Raw genomic sequence first — 18,700 nt, 5'->3', positions numbered from 1 at the left:
GGTTTATTCGTGCACGTACGACAGATCTGGTGCAGGGTAAACCAAGTCTCTCACTGAATGACAAAACTTGATCTGTTTATATAGTATGTTGCTCCAGAGGATGTAACTAAGATCTAAGATCTAACTTAAAAATTTTAAGAAACAAGGATCAAAATTGATGTAGAAGAACCTGCGATATCATCATTTTTATTCCACACATTCTTCTTCTTTGTCAAAACCTGGCTCCCTTCTTCTGACACCATTATTTCCAGGGATCCTCAGACCATTATATTAAAAAAAGTAACGTATTCCTTCCAGGCTACATGCTATATAAACCTCCTCCAGCAAAGGCTGGCTCACATGCATATTTTGTTTGGTGGTAGTAACCACCACAAATTCTCATTTCTTCCTGAAATCAGAATTTTTAACCTTAAATTTGTATAACTGTAGAACTGTAGATGTGATCAGTGTAGAGGCAATTTTGCTCTAAAGCAGACAACAATGAGTCCATCGAGATTCAAAGATTTATTATCGAACACTATGTCAAATTAGAATGAACAACCAGTAATCAACACAATGATCATAAGCAGAGGCAAAGATCAACACATTACTATTTGGCCAAATAGGATGCAGCCTCTCTCAACCACAACGGTGTCAAGAGTCTGGACACCCTCCAATCTCAAATTTAACTCTTTTATACAGTGACTATCACGTACATGTTTAAGCAGACAGTTCAACTTTCATCCAGGGTACAAAGTATGTTTATCTTGCTTAATCATTAAGTGTACATTATTTGCGGAGATCAGTTCATACGGTTTGTTCATACATTAAAATAAAACGTTACATTAAATTGAGGAAAACATTTTTTTGTCAGGAAAATTATCAAATAAACTCAGGAATACGTCTGAAATTCATAAGAGTAGGATCTTTTATTCTTGCTGCAAGGGAGCAAGTTACATACGAAAAGTTCGTAGTGCAACTGCTCAAAGAGTACATAGTTCACAATGTTTAAGGCACATCCTATAGAGACACTCTTCATTGCCAAATAAGGAGATGTCAGTCGTCACTTCAAATGCACATGAAGAAGTACATATTCAGATAGTTTCATAAGACAGATTCATAAGGCATAGTTCCGCAACACAACAAGAAGTTCAAATGTTAATTTCGGGATACATGCAGTTCCTCATATGACAACATGTCTGTCTGGTCATAGGGTATCACGATTTTTCCAACATCAACCTATCGTCATTTTGTTTGTTGATGATTGTTCTGATAGTGATAAGAACATCTTTAGAAAGGGAAGAAGGAAGCTCAGGTCTGTGTGCTCTGCTCTCTGATGCTGAAAAGAGAGTGAAGAGAAAAACCATAAACATAACTTTAGTGAATTTTGGTTGCTGTGATGCAAGAATGTCAATGAGGCAGCAATGTTTTCTTATGCGATGTTCTTGCCAGAGACAGGCACCATGGTGCATGCTGCAGTTGTGAGCTCTACCCTTTGTGTCTACCCTGTGTGACACAAAGTCTCTCCAATGACCTGCCTTTTTCAATAGCTCAGGATTGGGCCCCTAGCTGTGCTTTCCCACACAGGATCAGTCTTCACACCTCTCAGACTCCAAGACAGCCCCCTCCCCCCTGCCTTAGCTGGGTATGGTCCTGCCATTTCTAACACTATTCTCTCTTTGAGGGGTAATGTAGGAGAATAATAAGGCCCAAAGATGTATGACCTGACATCACCCTGTCAGCCGCTCACAGGAACGAGCCAGGATATGGTTTGGCGGCCAACAGAGTGGGCCAAGACACTTTGACTGTTTGGGAAAACATGGAAAATAGGAGATTGGGAAATAGGAACAAACATAATGTCAAGGCACATTGCTAGTAAGAGCACAGTGACCTGGATGTGCACCAGGAGAAAAACATAGTTGGTTAATAGTTAGGCAAGAACAGTACGACGAAGCCAAAATGATTGGAAACAGGATGCACATACACACACATAGCCATCTGAGGTATAAAAGGACATGTCATGTTCTGTGTTTGGGTTTTTTTTGTCTCCGTCTATGGCTGCGAGTAGGGCCGCTGTGAATTTGTTAGAAAGCAAGAGGCCTTGGGTAAATGACGTGACAGGACCAAAGGGATGAAAAGGATTCTGTCATTCAATACATCAGAACGATCTACTCGTTTCACTCACAACTACTTGAGCAGCAACTCCTCAACTCCTCAGAAAATAAAACCATGTATATTTGTTTATTTTACTTAAATCATGTCAAGGGTGATACATAAATCTGTGCATATAATGAATTAAACACAGTGACATCATCCTGCTAATTGGGCCACAAATGTGCTGACAAGGCAGTATTCAGGGTGGTGTAGTCCTGTCTCACAGCCCCCACATTCCTCCAGGCCTATGCTGCGCTTTGTCAGAGAAGAGGAACATGGTACTTTCCACCATGTTGAACTGTTCTCTGAAAACTAATGGTGCGTATGTTACTCAGTACTTGATATCTTCACTGGAGATGAACATCAAATGGATTCTGCATACACCTTTATGTTATGTAGCAAAAAATCATCATCATTTTGATCATTTGTATATTTGTGGTGTCTTAGCTGTTTTGTGAGTCAAGGATAGGATTGTTTTTAGGAGGAGACTCTAGGTGTAAGGTCAGAAGAGGGTGAGCACCCCCTCCGTTCTTGTCTCCAAAACATTCCTAAAAGCTGACTTTTGTCTTACATAACAGAATTTATGTTATGTTTTACTTTCGTATAGAATGACCATGTTTGGACATAAATGTTGGCTCTGTGCCACTATAGGTTATTAGGAATTAGCTATGTCATGAATATGTATTTAGAGGATACTCAGCCTATAAATTATATGGTTTTGGGTAAGAACAAATTAGTCAAAATATACACACAATGTACACACACACACACACACACACACACACACACACACACACACACACACACAAACACACGCACACGCACACGCCTACACGTTTGCAAACAGCTCGTGTGCACCATGCTTGCTGCAGGCTGAGCTGAGAGGGGGGTGGGGCCAGAGAGTCGCGCTCTTTAAAACAACCTCAGTCGCAGAGGGAAGCCGCAGTTTTGAAGACTCACAGGACAATGAGCCGTTTTGTTTCGGACTCAAGCTCGACGTCGGCAGCAGACACTTTGACTTTTATTTTCTTGCAGGCGCATTTGATTTGAAGTTTCCACACTTCTGCGAATGACAACTTTGTATAAGTGTTCCTGTCCGGAGAAAGGAGTTTTAGTTTGCTCACGGCTGCAGTGACTTGTGACCATGGAGCACAATAGCCTGTGCTGTCAGGTGGGTGGATATGTCCGTGTTTAAATGTGTAGGAGACCGCGCCGTATCTTCGCTCGGGGGGGGGGGGAGCTCAAATCAGGAGATTGAGTGGAAATGTTGAATCAGACCTGATCTGTTTCTGTGTTTTCAGGAGGGGGTGTGTGACGTTTTCGTTGGTTTTGTGGTTTGCCGCTTCAATTCAGTTTATCAGTCACCACTAAGATAACAGTTTCTGCTCTGGCAGCTCCGTGAGGTTTGTTTGTTTGTCAGTCAGCAGAATTACTCAGAAGTATTGAATTAGTTTGCACCAAACTTGCACGTGAAATAGGGCATTTTCGACATTTTCGTGAGGAAATGGTGTATGAATAGTGATGTGTGAACACTTGGACATTTTTGGTGTTGAGATCTATGACTTTGTTTAATTTGGTGCAGATCCTAATAATAATCCTGCACAGACATGTGTAGGATTGAGGTAGTGTCCACCACACTGAAGCAAAGCTATGGCGGTGGGATGGTGGACATCAGGCTGCCTGACAAAAAAGGAAACTATAGCCCTGAAGCTGTGAGTCTGTATTTAGACACTGTGGTACTTTGAACTTAACGCTAAAACTAGCATGCTAACTTGTAGACCACTACACCAACAGGAAATGGTCAGAGTCCAATGCAAAAGAATTTAATCTTTTACAAGAATAAAAGCAAGGTCAGATCCGGTCCGAACTGAAGACAGTGTGCCTTTGCACCACTTAATATAGTTAGTTATCCAACCTCCTTAGGTGAACTCTCCACCTATTTTACTAAAAAACAACCTATCATCGCCCTGGAAATAATGGTGTCCAGTCTACCTTGGATTTCCCCGAACCGAGCTACCAGAACATCTTGATGGTGCCAGATTAAAAATGGTCCCTGCCAGTACATACTCTGCTGACACTATTATTTCCAGGAGCTTTTTTTAATTTAAAAAAAGGCCGACTCACATGCAATCTCACTTCAGGTGTGGCTCTTTCTTATACATTGTGTTTATATGTTTAACATTTAGCATATCTATAATGCAGAATATATGTTTATAATGTTGAGTATATGTTAATGCAGGTTTACTAAAACAATAGCATGGCATATATTTGGTTTTGATATATGGCCTTTTGAGGTGAAGTGACAGGCTTTGTGTCCAGGTAACCATGTGCACAACTAGTCAAATGTAAATGCTTGTTTGGTACAAGGCCCAACAAAAATCACATTATCATTTTTATATTTCTTCAGTGAAAATGAAATGCAACAATGACCATTCCAACTGATATCGCAATCGCAATATCTGCCAAAATAATCACGATATGATTGTTTTTTGCATATCATGCATTACAGGATGAGCAGACTCCCCTTGAAGACATTTCCTCTTGTCCTGTTTTTTTTTGCCCATCATGGCTCTCCCTAACCACAACAACTGCTGAACACTCTTATTACTCAATACTTTTTGACTGTTCAAAAGTTCTGTTTACTTCCCTCACAGCCCAACTCTGGAAAAACTAGACACAGCTGTCTGGATAAAAGGCAAGATATAATCCCCCCCCATGACTTACGGAGTCACAACAGGAGTACTAGAGTATACATGTATGATGGCTAGGAGTACTAGAGTATACAGTACAACTTAAGGTTGGTCAAAACATTGCAGAATATGCAGTTTTTGTGGCAGTGATATGCCTAGGTTTAAGCAAGCAATAACTCAATCATGTTTTGGGCTACACAGTAAAGTCCACACAATCGGTTTGCAGTCCATTTGTTTATTTGTTTTTTTTTTTAAAGATGATTATATATATATGTATATATATGTGTGTATATATATATATATTATATATTATATATATATTATATATATATATATATATATATAAACTATATAAAGTATTCCCAAACTTTGGAGGACCGTGTGCGAGCCTTTTTTGCCGCGTGTTGCTCCACATGCTCCGTCGAACTGCTGGTAGACACTTCCATGTTGTTCAAATAGATTACACAGACGCAAATCATTCACGTAGTCAATGACTTCAATTACGTCACCGCGTTGTCCCAGCCCTTGCGCTGCGCTTTCATCCGGGTAAACCAAAGACGATGGATATAAACGGTCCCATTAGAAAGTTCCGGATTTGTTCTATGAACATTTACCCTGTGTGGTTTTACACGACGCGTCGACACTAAAATTCCACGTCGAATAATTTTTATAATCGACAACGTCGATTACGTCGTATAATCGTCCATGCCCTTATATTTATATATATATATATATATATATATATATAGTCCACCTTCTGTCAAAAAAGTTAATGGATGACCTTTCTCCTCCCAAGCCCCGCCCCCTACGCCGCCCCTTAAATGGGTTATTGTCTAGAGTTAATAGAGGTCATAATAAGAGGGGGGTGTGGGAAAATGTAATGTTGTAGACTTTCCCAGGGGAAGATGTTAAAGATGCGCACTGAGGTATGAGGGGGACGTGTATAATATTTTAATGGAAACAGCAGTTTTAAACTAATAGGACATCTTGCATCTGTATTCACAAGCAACAAGTCTTGAAAAGTTTTTCTCAAAGCATAAAGCCCTTTGTGAAACAGCTGTTTTAAACTAATAGGACATCATGCATGTGTATTCACAAGCAACAAGTGCGCCTGATGCACGCAGGAGAACAGGTATTTTATACCCTGCTAAATTGTTAAATTTTATGTTTTTATTTTTTTTTTTACAAAAAAGGGTTTTATGCTTTAAGAAAAACTTTTCAAGACTTGTTGCTTGTGAATACGGATGCAAGATGCATCGGGCAGAGAAAAGATGGAATCGTGTCACATCTCACCATAATTGCACAGTATGTAACTTCTGATGCTAGGGGTCTCTCAGGCAAAACAATAACAAGAGTTTGGTGTAGTCGTGAAGTAGCACAGGATCATGGGAGTAGTTGTCTTCACCATCATTCATGTCACTGCAGTCAGCCACTTCTGGCTAGGAGTCCTTCAGTGTCAATCATTCAGGAGATTTTTACCAGGAACCTAATGATCTGCAGAGCTATTCTCTCCAGAACAAACAAACCAGGTGATGAAATCCAGTAAAAGCAGTTGTTGAATGAATGGAAGTTTATGCATTCGTTGTTATTATTTGCTGATGTTAAATTATCTGTAGTTACTTATTACAGTCCCTAGTAACTGGAAGGACAGCGGTAGAAGAAGTTTGAATGATAAGAACGGTACAAGTCTTGAGCTGCTTTATTAGAAAACAATGATAAAAAGACCAAAAACAAAGATGGAAGGAGGACTTTTCCATAAGAAAAGTACCAACAAGAATATTGTCAGACAGAACAGCAGGGTCAACTTACTTGTATTTACATTTATTTACATATACATTATACCCCTCATTTATTCTTTTTTTCTTTATTTTCTTCTTTTCTATGAAAGGATGTGGGTCTCCACCTGAAAAGTTTAAGAAGCTTACTTTTTGTATAAGATGGTCTTAAGAATGTTGGAAATGCCAAATCATATAATCATTCCTATCGTTTGTATTTTACTCATTTATATTTTATTTGTTCATTTTATAATAATTTAATCTTGATCATTTAATCATATACTTATCTAATCTGTCCATCATTATCATTGTTATCATTACTGTCATTTACCAATGTCATTCATTCATTTATTATTCAAGTATGTTATCTGCTTAGTAAGATAAGTTTCCTTTTTGTGGTTGTAACTGGCTATGTTTGGATATAAATGAGATGGCTGACAAATGTGACTCTGAGGTGGCTTGAAATGGCTGTCAAGAACAACTGCTGTCGCTGTGATCCAAATAAGGAATGTAAACTAAGTAAAATCCTGTGTGCTGGGGACCTAAATGCAGGTTTGTCCCGTGTACATGTGAGTACATAAGGCAATATGCAGTCACATGTAATATGCGGTCTCTCTTGGAGACTCAGACCACAGGGGGCCTGGACGGTTAAACTTTTGCAACCTTTTGAAATTTTATTATTTGTGACGGTGAATAAGTATCGCCAGGGCCTGCCTTTGGGAGTCTCAGCGATATCCACTCAGGCCAGTGGGTAGAATCACATATGAGGGCCCTCCTCCGCCCCTCTTCCCTTCCTGCGTCCACAAGCCTCAGTATCATACGTTGCTTCAAGTCAGGGACGAAGCCAGTGAGCGTGAGTGGCCGCATAGGGGCCCCGGGTAGCAACCGGACAAGGACAGGGAAACTAGCCGTATCTTTCCCCTGAGGGCTATGGGCTCGCTATCATAGTCCAGTGATCTGTGAGTGCTACAGGCGGCAGATTAATGAACGTGCTGTCGCTGGCGGGAAAGTCCCGGCTCTGACACTTCTGAGGACAGCCTGCTTCAAAAAGCCTGCCTTTTGCTTCACAGTTGCACGTTAAAAATCATTGAGGATAGGCTGCGAGCCAAGCCGGCAGACAGCCACAACACTGATGCACGCACAAAGGGGATAAGACACCATTATCAGACAACCAAAGGAAATGGACCATTACCTTGAAAAAATTACGTATTTTTACAAATCTGTAAATCAATGAGTGGTTCATCATTTCTATGTAGAATAAGCAAATGTAATTTTTGTTGCATTTTCCTTAAAGGGTACTCCAGCAATTTAGTATTGTACTTCCATGAAGTGGAAGATTCACGAGTAACGGTAAAAATTGTTTGAGTTCACAGCAGCAGAATCTATATTATTGGTCAAGCTCCAGAAACGCTCTCGCTCGATCCAACAATTCCCATAGCGTCTTTATTTAACCCTGATGACGTCAAAAAGGGTTTAATAAAGATGCCAAAATTCTTTTTAGAAAATTCCTCCAGATTCACACAACACACCGTCTGGGTAGTAAAAGCCATGACAAATAAACTGAATTTTATGTATAAAATTGTTGGAGTACCCCCTTTTAATGGCTGTTTGTTCTCTTGATATTTTCAGGATTATGTCAAGCAATATTTCTTTTTGTTGCTGTGTATTTGATTTTGTTTTTACTCTGCCGCCATCTGTTGCCCACTGAGAGCATCCTGACGTCTTCAATTGGTGCTGTATGGTGTAGCCGTGGGTCTCTTCCAACAGGAAGCCTGCTACGAAGTAAAGTGAAAACCGCCAAAAGCTTCACTGGTATCTGCCTACCCACCATGACGGACATCTGCACTGAAAGATTCCACAGCTGCAGAGCAACATCATGAAAGATCCAATCCACCATGCTCACAGACTGTTTAATTTCCATCAAGGAGCATCCATGCCAAGACGACCAGATTCAAGACCAGGGTCTACAAACAAGATGTCAGCTGCCCCTTTCCTCCATGATGACCCGAAAAGCAGCTGCCCAGCAGCTTCTGGACACATTGAGACACTTTTGTCGCCACTGATTGATTTTATTGACTATTCATTGCTTTTTTTTTTCTGCATGTTAACAGTGTGAACACAGATGATGTATTTTTAAATAGGATTTTTTTTTTTTTTGGGATTCTATTTTGTTGTCCTTTGCACAAGTCTATCTCGATTCTTGATCTCGTCTCCAGTGGCCACCCTAGAAGTGACACCACTGATGCTGAACTTGTCCAGGTCCTGGCTGCTGGAGGTGGTGGAGGAGCGCTGTGGCGCAGTCCTAGATAGCTGTCTTATGTATAGTTGAACAAATGCACAAGACCAGCGTCTATCAGAGAGCAAGCCCTTTGCATGGGAGACCAAGTGGACTCCCCTCTGCTGCCTGCAAACAGGCGGACAAAGCATTGCGTTTAGAATTGAACCTTAGTCTTTTGACGGCAGGATATGTTGTACAGAGGTACATCTCACCAGATGCCCAGAGCTGACTAAAACTCTCAAACACTCAGTATTGATGTCAGTGAATGGAAATGTATGTGGATACTTGTGCAGATATGGAAAAGTATGATGGTGTCATAATTATAGAGTTTATTTCGGTCCTGCGCTACTTCACGTCACCAAATGCCATCTTTGTTATTGTTTCCATTGAGAGACTCCTAGTGACAGAAGTTGGATACAAAACATGTCAGACGTCTTCTCCAGTACACCATGTTGAATTAAAGCACTGTGTAGTGGAGAAGAAATGTGTCTACAGTTTTAATTTTACAGCATTAATAGCATGACATTGCTTGGCGTCATTGGTAGATAGGAGTGTGCTTGTTTGTGCAGGGAGATGCTTGAGTTGACGTGAACTAAGTACGTGTCATTGGACATGTCATGACAGGTGGACTTAAGTGTGGCCTAGGGGAGGTTAACTCCTGTTACTCTTGAAGGATGATTTCTGATATTGGATGTGAAAAGCCTTATGATTGTTTACTGGCTCACGGTGACTCTTCAGCCCCTTTTACACTGGTCAAAGAACTTGCTTACATTGGGCTTTTGTTGGAAATGGAAAACTGAACAATCGGCATTCACACCCGTTTCAAATGACACTGCAGTAGACTAGGCTGTTTACTGGCTCCGGCTCCGCTCGGCATTGATAGAAACGCAACACCCGAGTGAACCCGCTAATTTTGCCCCTTTTCCTGCGATGACGACTTTCAGAGCACAAACACTTTAAACACACCTGCCACCTGCCCAGCACGGTGCTGTTGAACTAGAAACACCACTGCTACACTCTGACTGGGGATGAAAGAGCGAGCCCACCCCAAAATAAGTTTCAGAAACACACAATCATCGATCGAAGCATCTCACACCAAGGCTAAGACACTTACAGGAGCACCAACGGATGTATTTTACACGGCGGCTAGCGGCTCACTCTTTCACCCGTGTGTGTATGTGTGTACTCTGTAAGTGCATGTCATGACATTGCTCCCTGCAGTTCCAACTGAAAGGCAAACTGGACTGGCAGTGTAAAAGGAGTTTAATGGGTTCCCCTGTGTATAAGAAACTCGCCTACATCTGCTAATTTTGGTGTAAAAAAAGTGTTGGCGTTCAGGTGGGGGATTGTTGCAAAATGGCTGCAATCTTTTGTTACAGTATGCAAGTTGAAAAATGCTAATTTCAGATTTCGAGGAGCTGCAGGGTAGATCAAACTGGCAAAGTAAAGTAAGAATCTAGACTACCTGCCTTCCATCCATTTCAGTTCCACCACAATATATTCTAAATATTAGCTATACTGTTGGGGGTTTCCTGATGTAGGCAGTAACATCAATGAATGCACCTCTACTCACTTGTAGTCGGGACTGGAACAAGATTTGTGGATAGATACTATCCACAAATCTTGGCTCGTGTAAACAGATGTCCTTCATCTTATTCTGTTTCTGAATTGCTGATGTACCTCTCTCTTCTTGTAGGTCTGTGTCACAACATTTAACAGGGTGTCTGATTTCAAGAAACATGTGCACTCAGAGGAACATCGACAGGTGGGCAATAATCCTCATTTACACTTACACTATTCTGAGTAGGAATTGGCAAAACAATATCCCCTCTGAACCATTCACCAAACATAACAAAAACAAGGGTTTGGGCTAGTATAGTAATATTCCTTTTGGCTATTGTAAACCCTTCAACTGGTGATATGCATATTAGCTATGGCATATGCACTGCATGTCTTTGGACCATGTGGATACATGTAGAACATACACTTTCTACATAAAAATGAGCCTGGGAAGAGAATCAACCCAGGGCCATTTTTTTGTCAGATAGTAGTGATAACCACCTGATTGCAAGTTGCTCAAAAGTGCATTAATGATTACTTTAAAGTATTTATGTGTCTCATGGACAGCATTAAAAGTAAGCTGGGAAACTGTGCTGAGTAAACCTCAAAGCCTTGGACCATTTAAAGTGAAAAGACCAGCACTATGTTTGAGTCGTCCTACAGACTTCCCCGAGTTGGTTGATGCGAGAAGAAATAGACTTGAGAAGAGTAAAAGTTATGCTGCAGTTTATTTATCAAAGATCTTTGGAGAACACAACATACAGAGAATCTGCTCTCGAGCTAAGCGCCCTGTGTTCTGAGGCTTGCCTTCAGAGTCTATTTCTTATATTCTTCTGATCACTTCCCATTCAACAGATCATTCTACATATTATTCTACCCACCATGATTGGTTCATTCCGTTATCTGTTCCATATTTGGACTGGTTTGGCAGTTGTAAGAAAACTGCCCCCCACCAACTGCCAAGGGTCTTCCTGTTATTCTTGCCCTTTAAGAACTTCTCCTATTTTCAAGGACCCCTGGCATGCAGACTCTCAGAACACAGTGTATTTTCTCCACTTCTCTTATTTGTATCTGTTACATGTTCATATAAGATTACATACTGCAATAGATGCAAGCAAATGTTATGTATTACTTCATTTTCAATATAAGGTACGAAAGTATAGAACATTGATCTTTCCTCCCTGATTTTATGATACCACAGTTCCCATATTCCTTTTGCTACGTTTGCCATGGCATTAATACACCGCTTCTGCATGTTTCCCTTGTTCTTTACTAACAGAAAATGGGAGAAGTCTTCCAGAAAGGTAACGTTTTTTTTTTTTTTTTTTTTTACCAATACCTTTTTGTGTACATCTAATTTTGTGTTTCCTCAACAAAGAAATATGTCAACCACAGTTCATGTCCAGTTCATTAATCATAATTTTTTCTTGTTTGCCACTTTTTAGATAAGTTCAGGGATCATGGTAAGCTTCTCCTTCTTTTTAGTGTTAAAGATACTTGAAAACACTGTTCCTGTTAAATTTCTATGTTACCAAAATATATTGTGTGTCTCCTTGAAGCCTGTTGTGGAAACTGAAAATAAGTTCTTGTCTGGTGCAAATGAGAGTTGGTAGTCAAATACCAGTTGACACAATATTCAAATTATCATATCAGCCATTATGTATCAACCTGCTATTTATAAATGAGCTGACCAGACTTCATTGCAAAATCTGTGCTTCTCAAACTAAAGAAATTCAAAACATGAATGGATAGTCAATACACTGGGAGGAAAGAAATACAAGGCAAAATAGTTTTATGCTACTTTATGATACTTAAAGAATTAAATAAGTACTATTCACGTTGTAGACTGCAACTATCATTGATTAAAGTCCATGAGAACTATCTGTAATATATTGTAAACTGAATGGATCCAGCCTCTCTGAATGATAGAAGCAAAATTAACTATACAACATTTATTCTGTTAACAGAGTTAAACTACATGGTGCAAAATCAGAATAAAATCAGAAGTCTCGCCATACCAGGAGTTGCTTGGCATCCCAGAGAATAAGTGCCATTTGTTGTGTACTCTCCTGATTACCCTAGACTGTTTTATATCCTCTGTCAGTTTCTTTTGAGTTCCCATTAATTCTCTGGATGTATATTACGTATACATATATATATCCTACGTTACATCTGACTAAACGTAAATAACCTTATTTATGTGCAGATCAGTAAGGTCCCACAACCCTCAGTTGGAAGAGTGACGGGTTCACAATGTAGCAGAATAAACAGACAATGGTGCAGAGACTGAGTGCTGTTCAATTCGCTCAGGTTTACTTGCACCATTACAATACCAGTACCTCAAGTACAAGTCACTAACAGAAGTGTATACCAGATATATTTTTACCCCGGTTGTGGACGGTGGCAGATCCTTTCAGAACAATTCCTCAATACAGATGTCTTTGGAGGATCATATTTTAAGACAATAATCATCCTGTTTCGCACAAAAAATTCTTGCTTAAAAAATCTGGGAGGTCGCCATGACCTGGCAGCAATTCGTTTTGTTTTTATAGCAGATACCACCCATGAGATTACGCCAATATCTTTCCCAACATTAGGAAATGGCAGTTTATTACTTCACACCAAGTTTTTTCAGTCTGCAAACTTTTGCCTCCTCCCAGTTCCCAGGCACTGATACATTTTCATTTGGTGAGTCACTTAGTTATCAACAGCAGATGTTCTCAACATCTAAAACATGCTGATGAGGCATAAACTCAGTTGGTAAAAGTCATGTTATCAACGCCAGCATCCTGTCGTTTTCCTTTTTTTGCAGGACAAACCTTAACATACCCCGTACACTAGGGTCAGGGTCGCTAAAGCACTAGATAAAGGCCATTTCCCCCATTGGTTTTCCGATTCAAACTGCACCGCTGCACAGCTCCCTGGTTAAGTTTGTTATTGGAGGGTTTTTATTACCCATGGCTTGGTACCAAAGACTGTCATTCCGCAAGATCTTAGAGGTGCCATGTCCATTTGATGTCTTACTCTTGTTGGTTTTGTAATACCCTTGGATATAACCCTGGAGTGTCAACCAGAGATGATTTTCTATTGGGCATCAGGGACTGTATTCTAACTCAAGTAAGTAGTTGTGGCTCGGTTTCATTTTTAAGGATGACTTGTGTCCCGCTCTCCTCAGTGGGCAAAGCTATCTGGGATACCGAATCATTGAATATTCAGTGTCCCAGTATTGTTGCCTATCTGTTGGCAACATTATGGTAGCTGGGGTCTTTGGATACCAGACTTACTCTATATTTCTTCACCAGCTGGTTACATTTGATTTCTGGTGTACTACCTGGATGATAGCCTGATAGTTGCTCTACCATGTCCACATTTCGAATAGGGTGAACAAGGAGACATTACACTTCTATGCTCTTTTATGGCTTTGTTCCATGAAGAGAAAAGGTTGAACCTGCTTCAATTTAACTCAAGCACATTGACAACGGACTCGTGTGTCGGATTGGCTAAAAACAACAATGCGCACCTGTTTATTTGCACATAAAGTGGGGAAGTGCGGTCCAATCCAAAGTGAGGCACATTTGGAGACGCATTTTAAAGCCAAGTGTGAACTGACGCAATGAGAACTGACCACTTCTGATCTGATCAATGAAGCGTTAGTTAACGCCAGGTCTGAACAGGGCCAATGGTCCTGTAACATCAGGGCTGACGTGTGTTAATGATGTGTTAGTGATAACGTGTCTCAATTGGGTCTTTACTTCCTTTAACCCTCTTATTAGTGCACATTCACTTACCGTTAAGGAGTGAACCGGCTGTGATGTCACTATCAGAGTGCTTCACAATCAGTGGAAATTAACACAGGATGTTCCTGCAGCGATATGCATATCACGCAGCGAGGTGTATAGCGTTACCATTAGACAGGATGCTGTGGTAAAGTGAGGGCTGTAACCGCTGCTGCAGTTGGGCTGTCCTGAGTAGTTCAGATGTAATAGTTTTTTCTTTCACTGTTGCTTTTTTCTCCACAGGCTTCATTCCCTCCATTATTGTTATGGACCCACTTGCCAAACCTGAAATGAAACAACCCATCATAGGTTAGTAGTTTAGTGTTTTTAAGCACACTTGATATGGGGTACAGATTTACTGTGAGTTAAATTAAGTAAATTTTTGACCTTAGGAACAGTGGTTTGACAAAACAGACCTCAACTCAAGGTCTGCTTATAAGCTTTTCCAGCCCTTGGAAGCTCTGGTCTTCAGGACTGTGATATATTTGCTGAGTCAAGAGATGACATGTGATGACTCATTCTGTTTGAAGTAGTCATACTATTTTAAATGTACTTTCTTCCAGGCTTGTCTCTGCTGACTCTGTGCTTCAGTCCAGAGACACAGACCTTTTTTTACTTGTGCCACGTCTGCGAGGAAAAGCGTCCACCAGACAAGATTTTACACCACCTCTCCACTGGTGACCATTGCAGCAACTACTTTGTAAGCACTGAAGGTCATAGAAATTAACCATTGATCTGAATTTACAAGCAGAGTTTCATTTGTATTTTGTATTTTAGAACTACACAGACCCCAATGTACTGAGTTTCTCCTGGATGCCCAGCATGGACATGAGAGCCATTCTGAGGCCTCATCTCACAAAGGAAGTCAAAGCAAGAGGATCTGGAACATTACAGGTTTGTACCTGCAGGCCTGGAATCAGAAATGTAAACGTATAATAAAAAGTTAAGGCACTTATATTGAACATTTTTATATTAGCAATGGATCACATGACTTTTTGTATGTCAAAGAAATCACACAAAGTTTAAACGTGTGGTGGAAATCAAAGCATCAGAAGCAATGTTTTCAGAGGAATAAAGGTCTTTATTAGCATCACTAAGGCCTGTGCTACTCTGCAGAGTAACCAGAAAATTACATAGTAAAAAAGTAAAAGTAACGCACAGAGAATTATCACCCCACTCTAGAGTTTCCCCTCAAATCTTTGGAGGATCATAGTGTTTTTAAGCAACTTTACTGTTTTACAGCAGGCAGCTTTGCTCAATCTTCACTATTTGTTCAGCACTAAAAGGCAGACAGATTAAGTAAAACGAAATAAGCAGATAAAAGAGCTAGATATTTCCCTCGAGAGTTGGTGGAGACTCAAAACGGCACTAAAAGGAGATTAATATTTCACTTGCACTCATCAGACTCCAAATGAATGCTAATGTTGCTCTGTAACTGCTGAATGTGTAAATGGGCGAGTGTTATGTTCACCTATATTGACATATAAGGTGATAACATGTCAGTGTCACTTGTCCTGTCCTCATTAGATGATGTCTTCTTATACAGCCAAACCAGGCTGTGTGTGACTAAACAGAAATCCATTATATGGTCATACTTTTCCTCATTGTAAAGGACACAAGGCAACTCCACAGTTTCTCTCTGCCTCCACTTTCTCTCGTATCATTTTTACCATTTTCACCACATTTTCTCTTTTGCAGATGTTGGATTTACCTGAAAACCTGATAAAAAAGCTTGAAACAAGTACTTACTCTGAAGGTGTGTGATTCTCAGATTCCCCTATGAAATGTTTGAGAGTAAAATTAAATTGTATATTAATGAAAATGATCTGACCCTTCTCCTCAGTGATGCGCGCTCTAAATGAAAATGATAAGTTTCTCAAGCTGTTCGAAGGTATGTGCACTTTTTTTAAACAGGACTCTTACTTATGCTGAAGTGTTAATCAAGACTCAGGGAGTTCAGTATAGAGTTCATTTGACCCCAGTCAAACGGTGCTGTTACAAATGACGATTACTTTTAATCACCACTATCGTTTGTTCTCTCCATGTAGCCACCAATCCAAACAGGATGATGATCCAGACATACCAAAGAGACGGAAACAGAAAACATCCACTTCTTGGTCAGTAAATGTACCAAACATAACACCTACATACCTGATAAAATGCCATTTGTGTTAATATTACAGCACTATTGAACTGGAAGGGCATGACGGACCAGAGGACATAGATCTAATTAATCAATCTACAAATTAAGCGAATTAATCAACTCATTCATGTAGAGGAATGTTTTCCTACGGAACAACTTACCTTGCCACTTCTCTGTAGAAATAACTACACAATATGGCCACTCTGTTGTCATTCTTCAGATTTCTTTTTGAACTAAAATGTCTTTCCCTTTTCTACCTTCTCTTGTCATGGTCTTCTAGGCATGCAGCACGTTGTTGAATGCATCTGTGACGGACCGCCTGAGAAGAGATACTACCTCTGCACTCTCTGCAACTTAACTTTGGCCACCCACATGATCATCAAGCATGTCCTGAGCTTTGACCACATCTTTTGTTACTTTGTAAGTACCTACAATGATATAAAATATTCATAAAATGAATCACAATCTTGAAAAGAAGTGTAATCAGGCAACATCATTCACGTGTGGTGGTAGGCCATGATTGTGCAGTACCTTGAAAAAATAGGACATAAAATTAAAAGATTTTGAAATTGGCACAGTTTGGAAATAGCTGATGAGAATGTGTTTTGAGGAGAGATTATAAAGAAGACATTGCCTTTACACGCCTTAGATGTTCAGTTAGGGAGTTAAGGGCCAGTTCATGGTCTTTCAGAACTATTTCTCGCAACGTGCTGTCTGACCAAATGTATTTACAGTTGGGAGGGAAGTTAAATCCTCAGCTGCTTTTTCACCTCTGCACAGCTGATCAATCATGGCGTGAAGCGGGTGTGAATGTCGAATCGTCGGCTTCAGAAAGTTCGTTGGACAGAGTCATTCCCCAATCCTGTGTATGTGTGTGTTTTCGACAAGCAGCCAACAAGGCAGTACAGTACAAAGTCCGTCTTAGAGTTCACAGATGTACGTAGGAGCCTGAGCATACAAAGCTTTAAAATCAAGCATCTTAAGGTCAAATCAAAATCAACAGGAGGTGAGTGAATGGTAGTAGGAGTTGGAGTAATGCAATAGGAGATCAAGGCATGAATTACTTGGCCAATAAGACGAAAGACCAAGTTATCTGCGAATGAAACACGACTGTATCATTTGGCTATGTGGGTATCCAGTGAAGTATCCAAAATTGCCCCAAGATTTTTGGCCTTAACATTTTTTTTTATAGGGAATAGAGACTGGATGTGAGACAAAAGTCTGAGGTCAGGGACAAGAAAGAGAATAATCTCACAGTCATTCAACTGGAGGAAATTATTGGACATGTAGCACTTAATGTTGAGTGGTAGAGATGGTACAGGGAATGTCCTGCAGGTTATCAGATGTGGTAAACACACTGAACACTGAAGATTAAAAATATGTTGCGCAACATTCTTTCACACTGAAGTCAGATGAAAATGGCTCAACGATGACGAAATTCTTTCCTATTGGTTACTTAACGTAAGCGGCAAATTAGTTCAAACATGTAACAAGACCCCAGACATACACTCTGAAACAGGATGCTCAAGAAGAGAAAAATGTCTCCTTTTTTAGGCTCTATCACAGAAAATCGCACAGGAATGTCGTTCCCTCTTATCATATTTAGTCCATATAATGTGATATGATGGGATATGATTATCTAACATACTATTGATACAGTTTACTTGTTTTTGTTTTGCTCTCAGGTCAGCTTCTGGTATGTCTGACTAATGAATCTCCAACAGCTGCTGTCAGTACTGTTTGTCTTCCTGTAGGGTGTCTGTAAGTCACACCTGTTTTTTTTTTTTTTTTATCTGTGCAGAAAGCATGGCACCCCTCTACTTTGCTGTCAAAGGAAAGCTACAAGGATTACACAGATTCCTTCACCTCCATGATGCGAGATTTCGCAAAGCAGACGGAAGACATTCATGCAACTGCAAACACTGACATGAAGGTAATATAGTTAACAAAATCCTTTACTGCGTTTATAACGTGTGCACTTGTTAAGTTTGCGTTAATGTGGAGCTGTATGGCTTTCTGTTGCAGGAAGTGAACCTGAAGCCTGCTGAATTCCCATCGGTGAATTTCACCTGTTTTGCAGAAGGTGGATAGCGTCGTGGATTTTCTGTTCAAAACACTGGATACAGACAAAGAAATAAAAACACATACACTGATTGATCCAAAGATTATTATTGATCTGTAAGGGGACATGATTGGCACCATGGTACACCACCTTGTACCAGCCATACTGAGTCAAGCTAACCTTTTTATAGAACAAAGAATAAGGGACAAAGAAATGGACACAGTTTGGTCAATTACACATCAGGTTATGATAAAAACCAATGGATGAGGAGAACAGTGGGCTT

General features: G+C 40.1%; 1 protein-coding gene across 6 annotated transcripts in view; it reads left to right on the top strand.

The window, feature by feature from the left end:
* Positions 1–3,076: 3,076 nt before the first annotated feature.
* LOC130183856 (uncharacterized) overlaps positions 3,077–18,700 on the top strand; it is a 37,551-nt gene continuing 21,927 nt past the window's right edge. For 4 of the 6 annotated variants that reach the window (XR_008829894.1, XR_008829893.1, XR_008829895.1 and 1 more), the window contains exons 1-13: positions 3,077–3,304; positions 10,573–10,641; positions 11,716–11,740; positions 11,882–11,899; positions 14,456–14,521; positions 14,776–14,912; positions 14,990–15,106; positions 15,911–15,968; positions 16,056–16,103; positions 16,261–16,329; positions 16,636–16,775; positions 18,157–18,288; positions 18,381–18,438. Coding sequence is in view for 3 of the 6 variants with exons in the window: in XM_056399581.1 (XP_056255556.1) it covers positions 3,278–3,304; positions 10,573–10,641; positions 11,716–11,740; positions 11,882–11,899; positions 14,456–14,521; positions 14,776–14,912; positions 14,990–15,106; positions 15,911–15,968; positions 16,056–16,103; positions 16,261–16,329; positions 16,636–16,775; positions 18,157–18,288; positions 18,381–18,438 (964 nt within the window). In the remaining 3 variants the exon portion in view is untranslated. The remainder of the gene's footprint in view (positions 3,305–10,572; positions 10,642–11,715; positions 11,741–11,881; positions 11,900–14,455; positions 14,522–14,775; positions 14,913–14,989; positions 15,107–15,910; positions 15,969–16,055; positions 16,104–16,260; positions 16,330–16,635; positions 16,776–18,156; positions 18,289–18,380; positions 18,439–18,700) is intronic. The other 2 variants (XM_056399580.1, XM_056399579.1) reach the window with 1 other exon arrangement.

Source organism: Seriola aureovittata, chromosome 16 (genome assembly GCF_021018895.1).
Source record: "Seriola aureovittata isolate HTS-2021-v1 ecotype China chromosome 16, ASM2101889v1, whole genome shotgun sequence".
Classification (NCBI taxonomy): domain Eukaryota; kingdom Metazoa; phylum Chordata; class Actinopteri; order Carangiformes; family Carangidae; genus Seriola; species Seriola aureovittata.
This window is presented reverse-complemented; position numbering and strand designations above follow the sequence as displayed.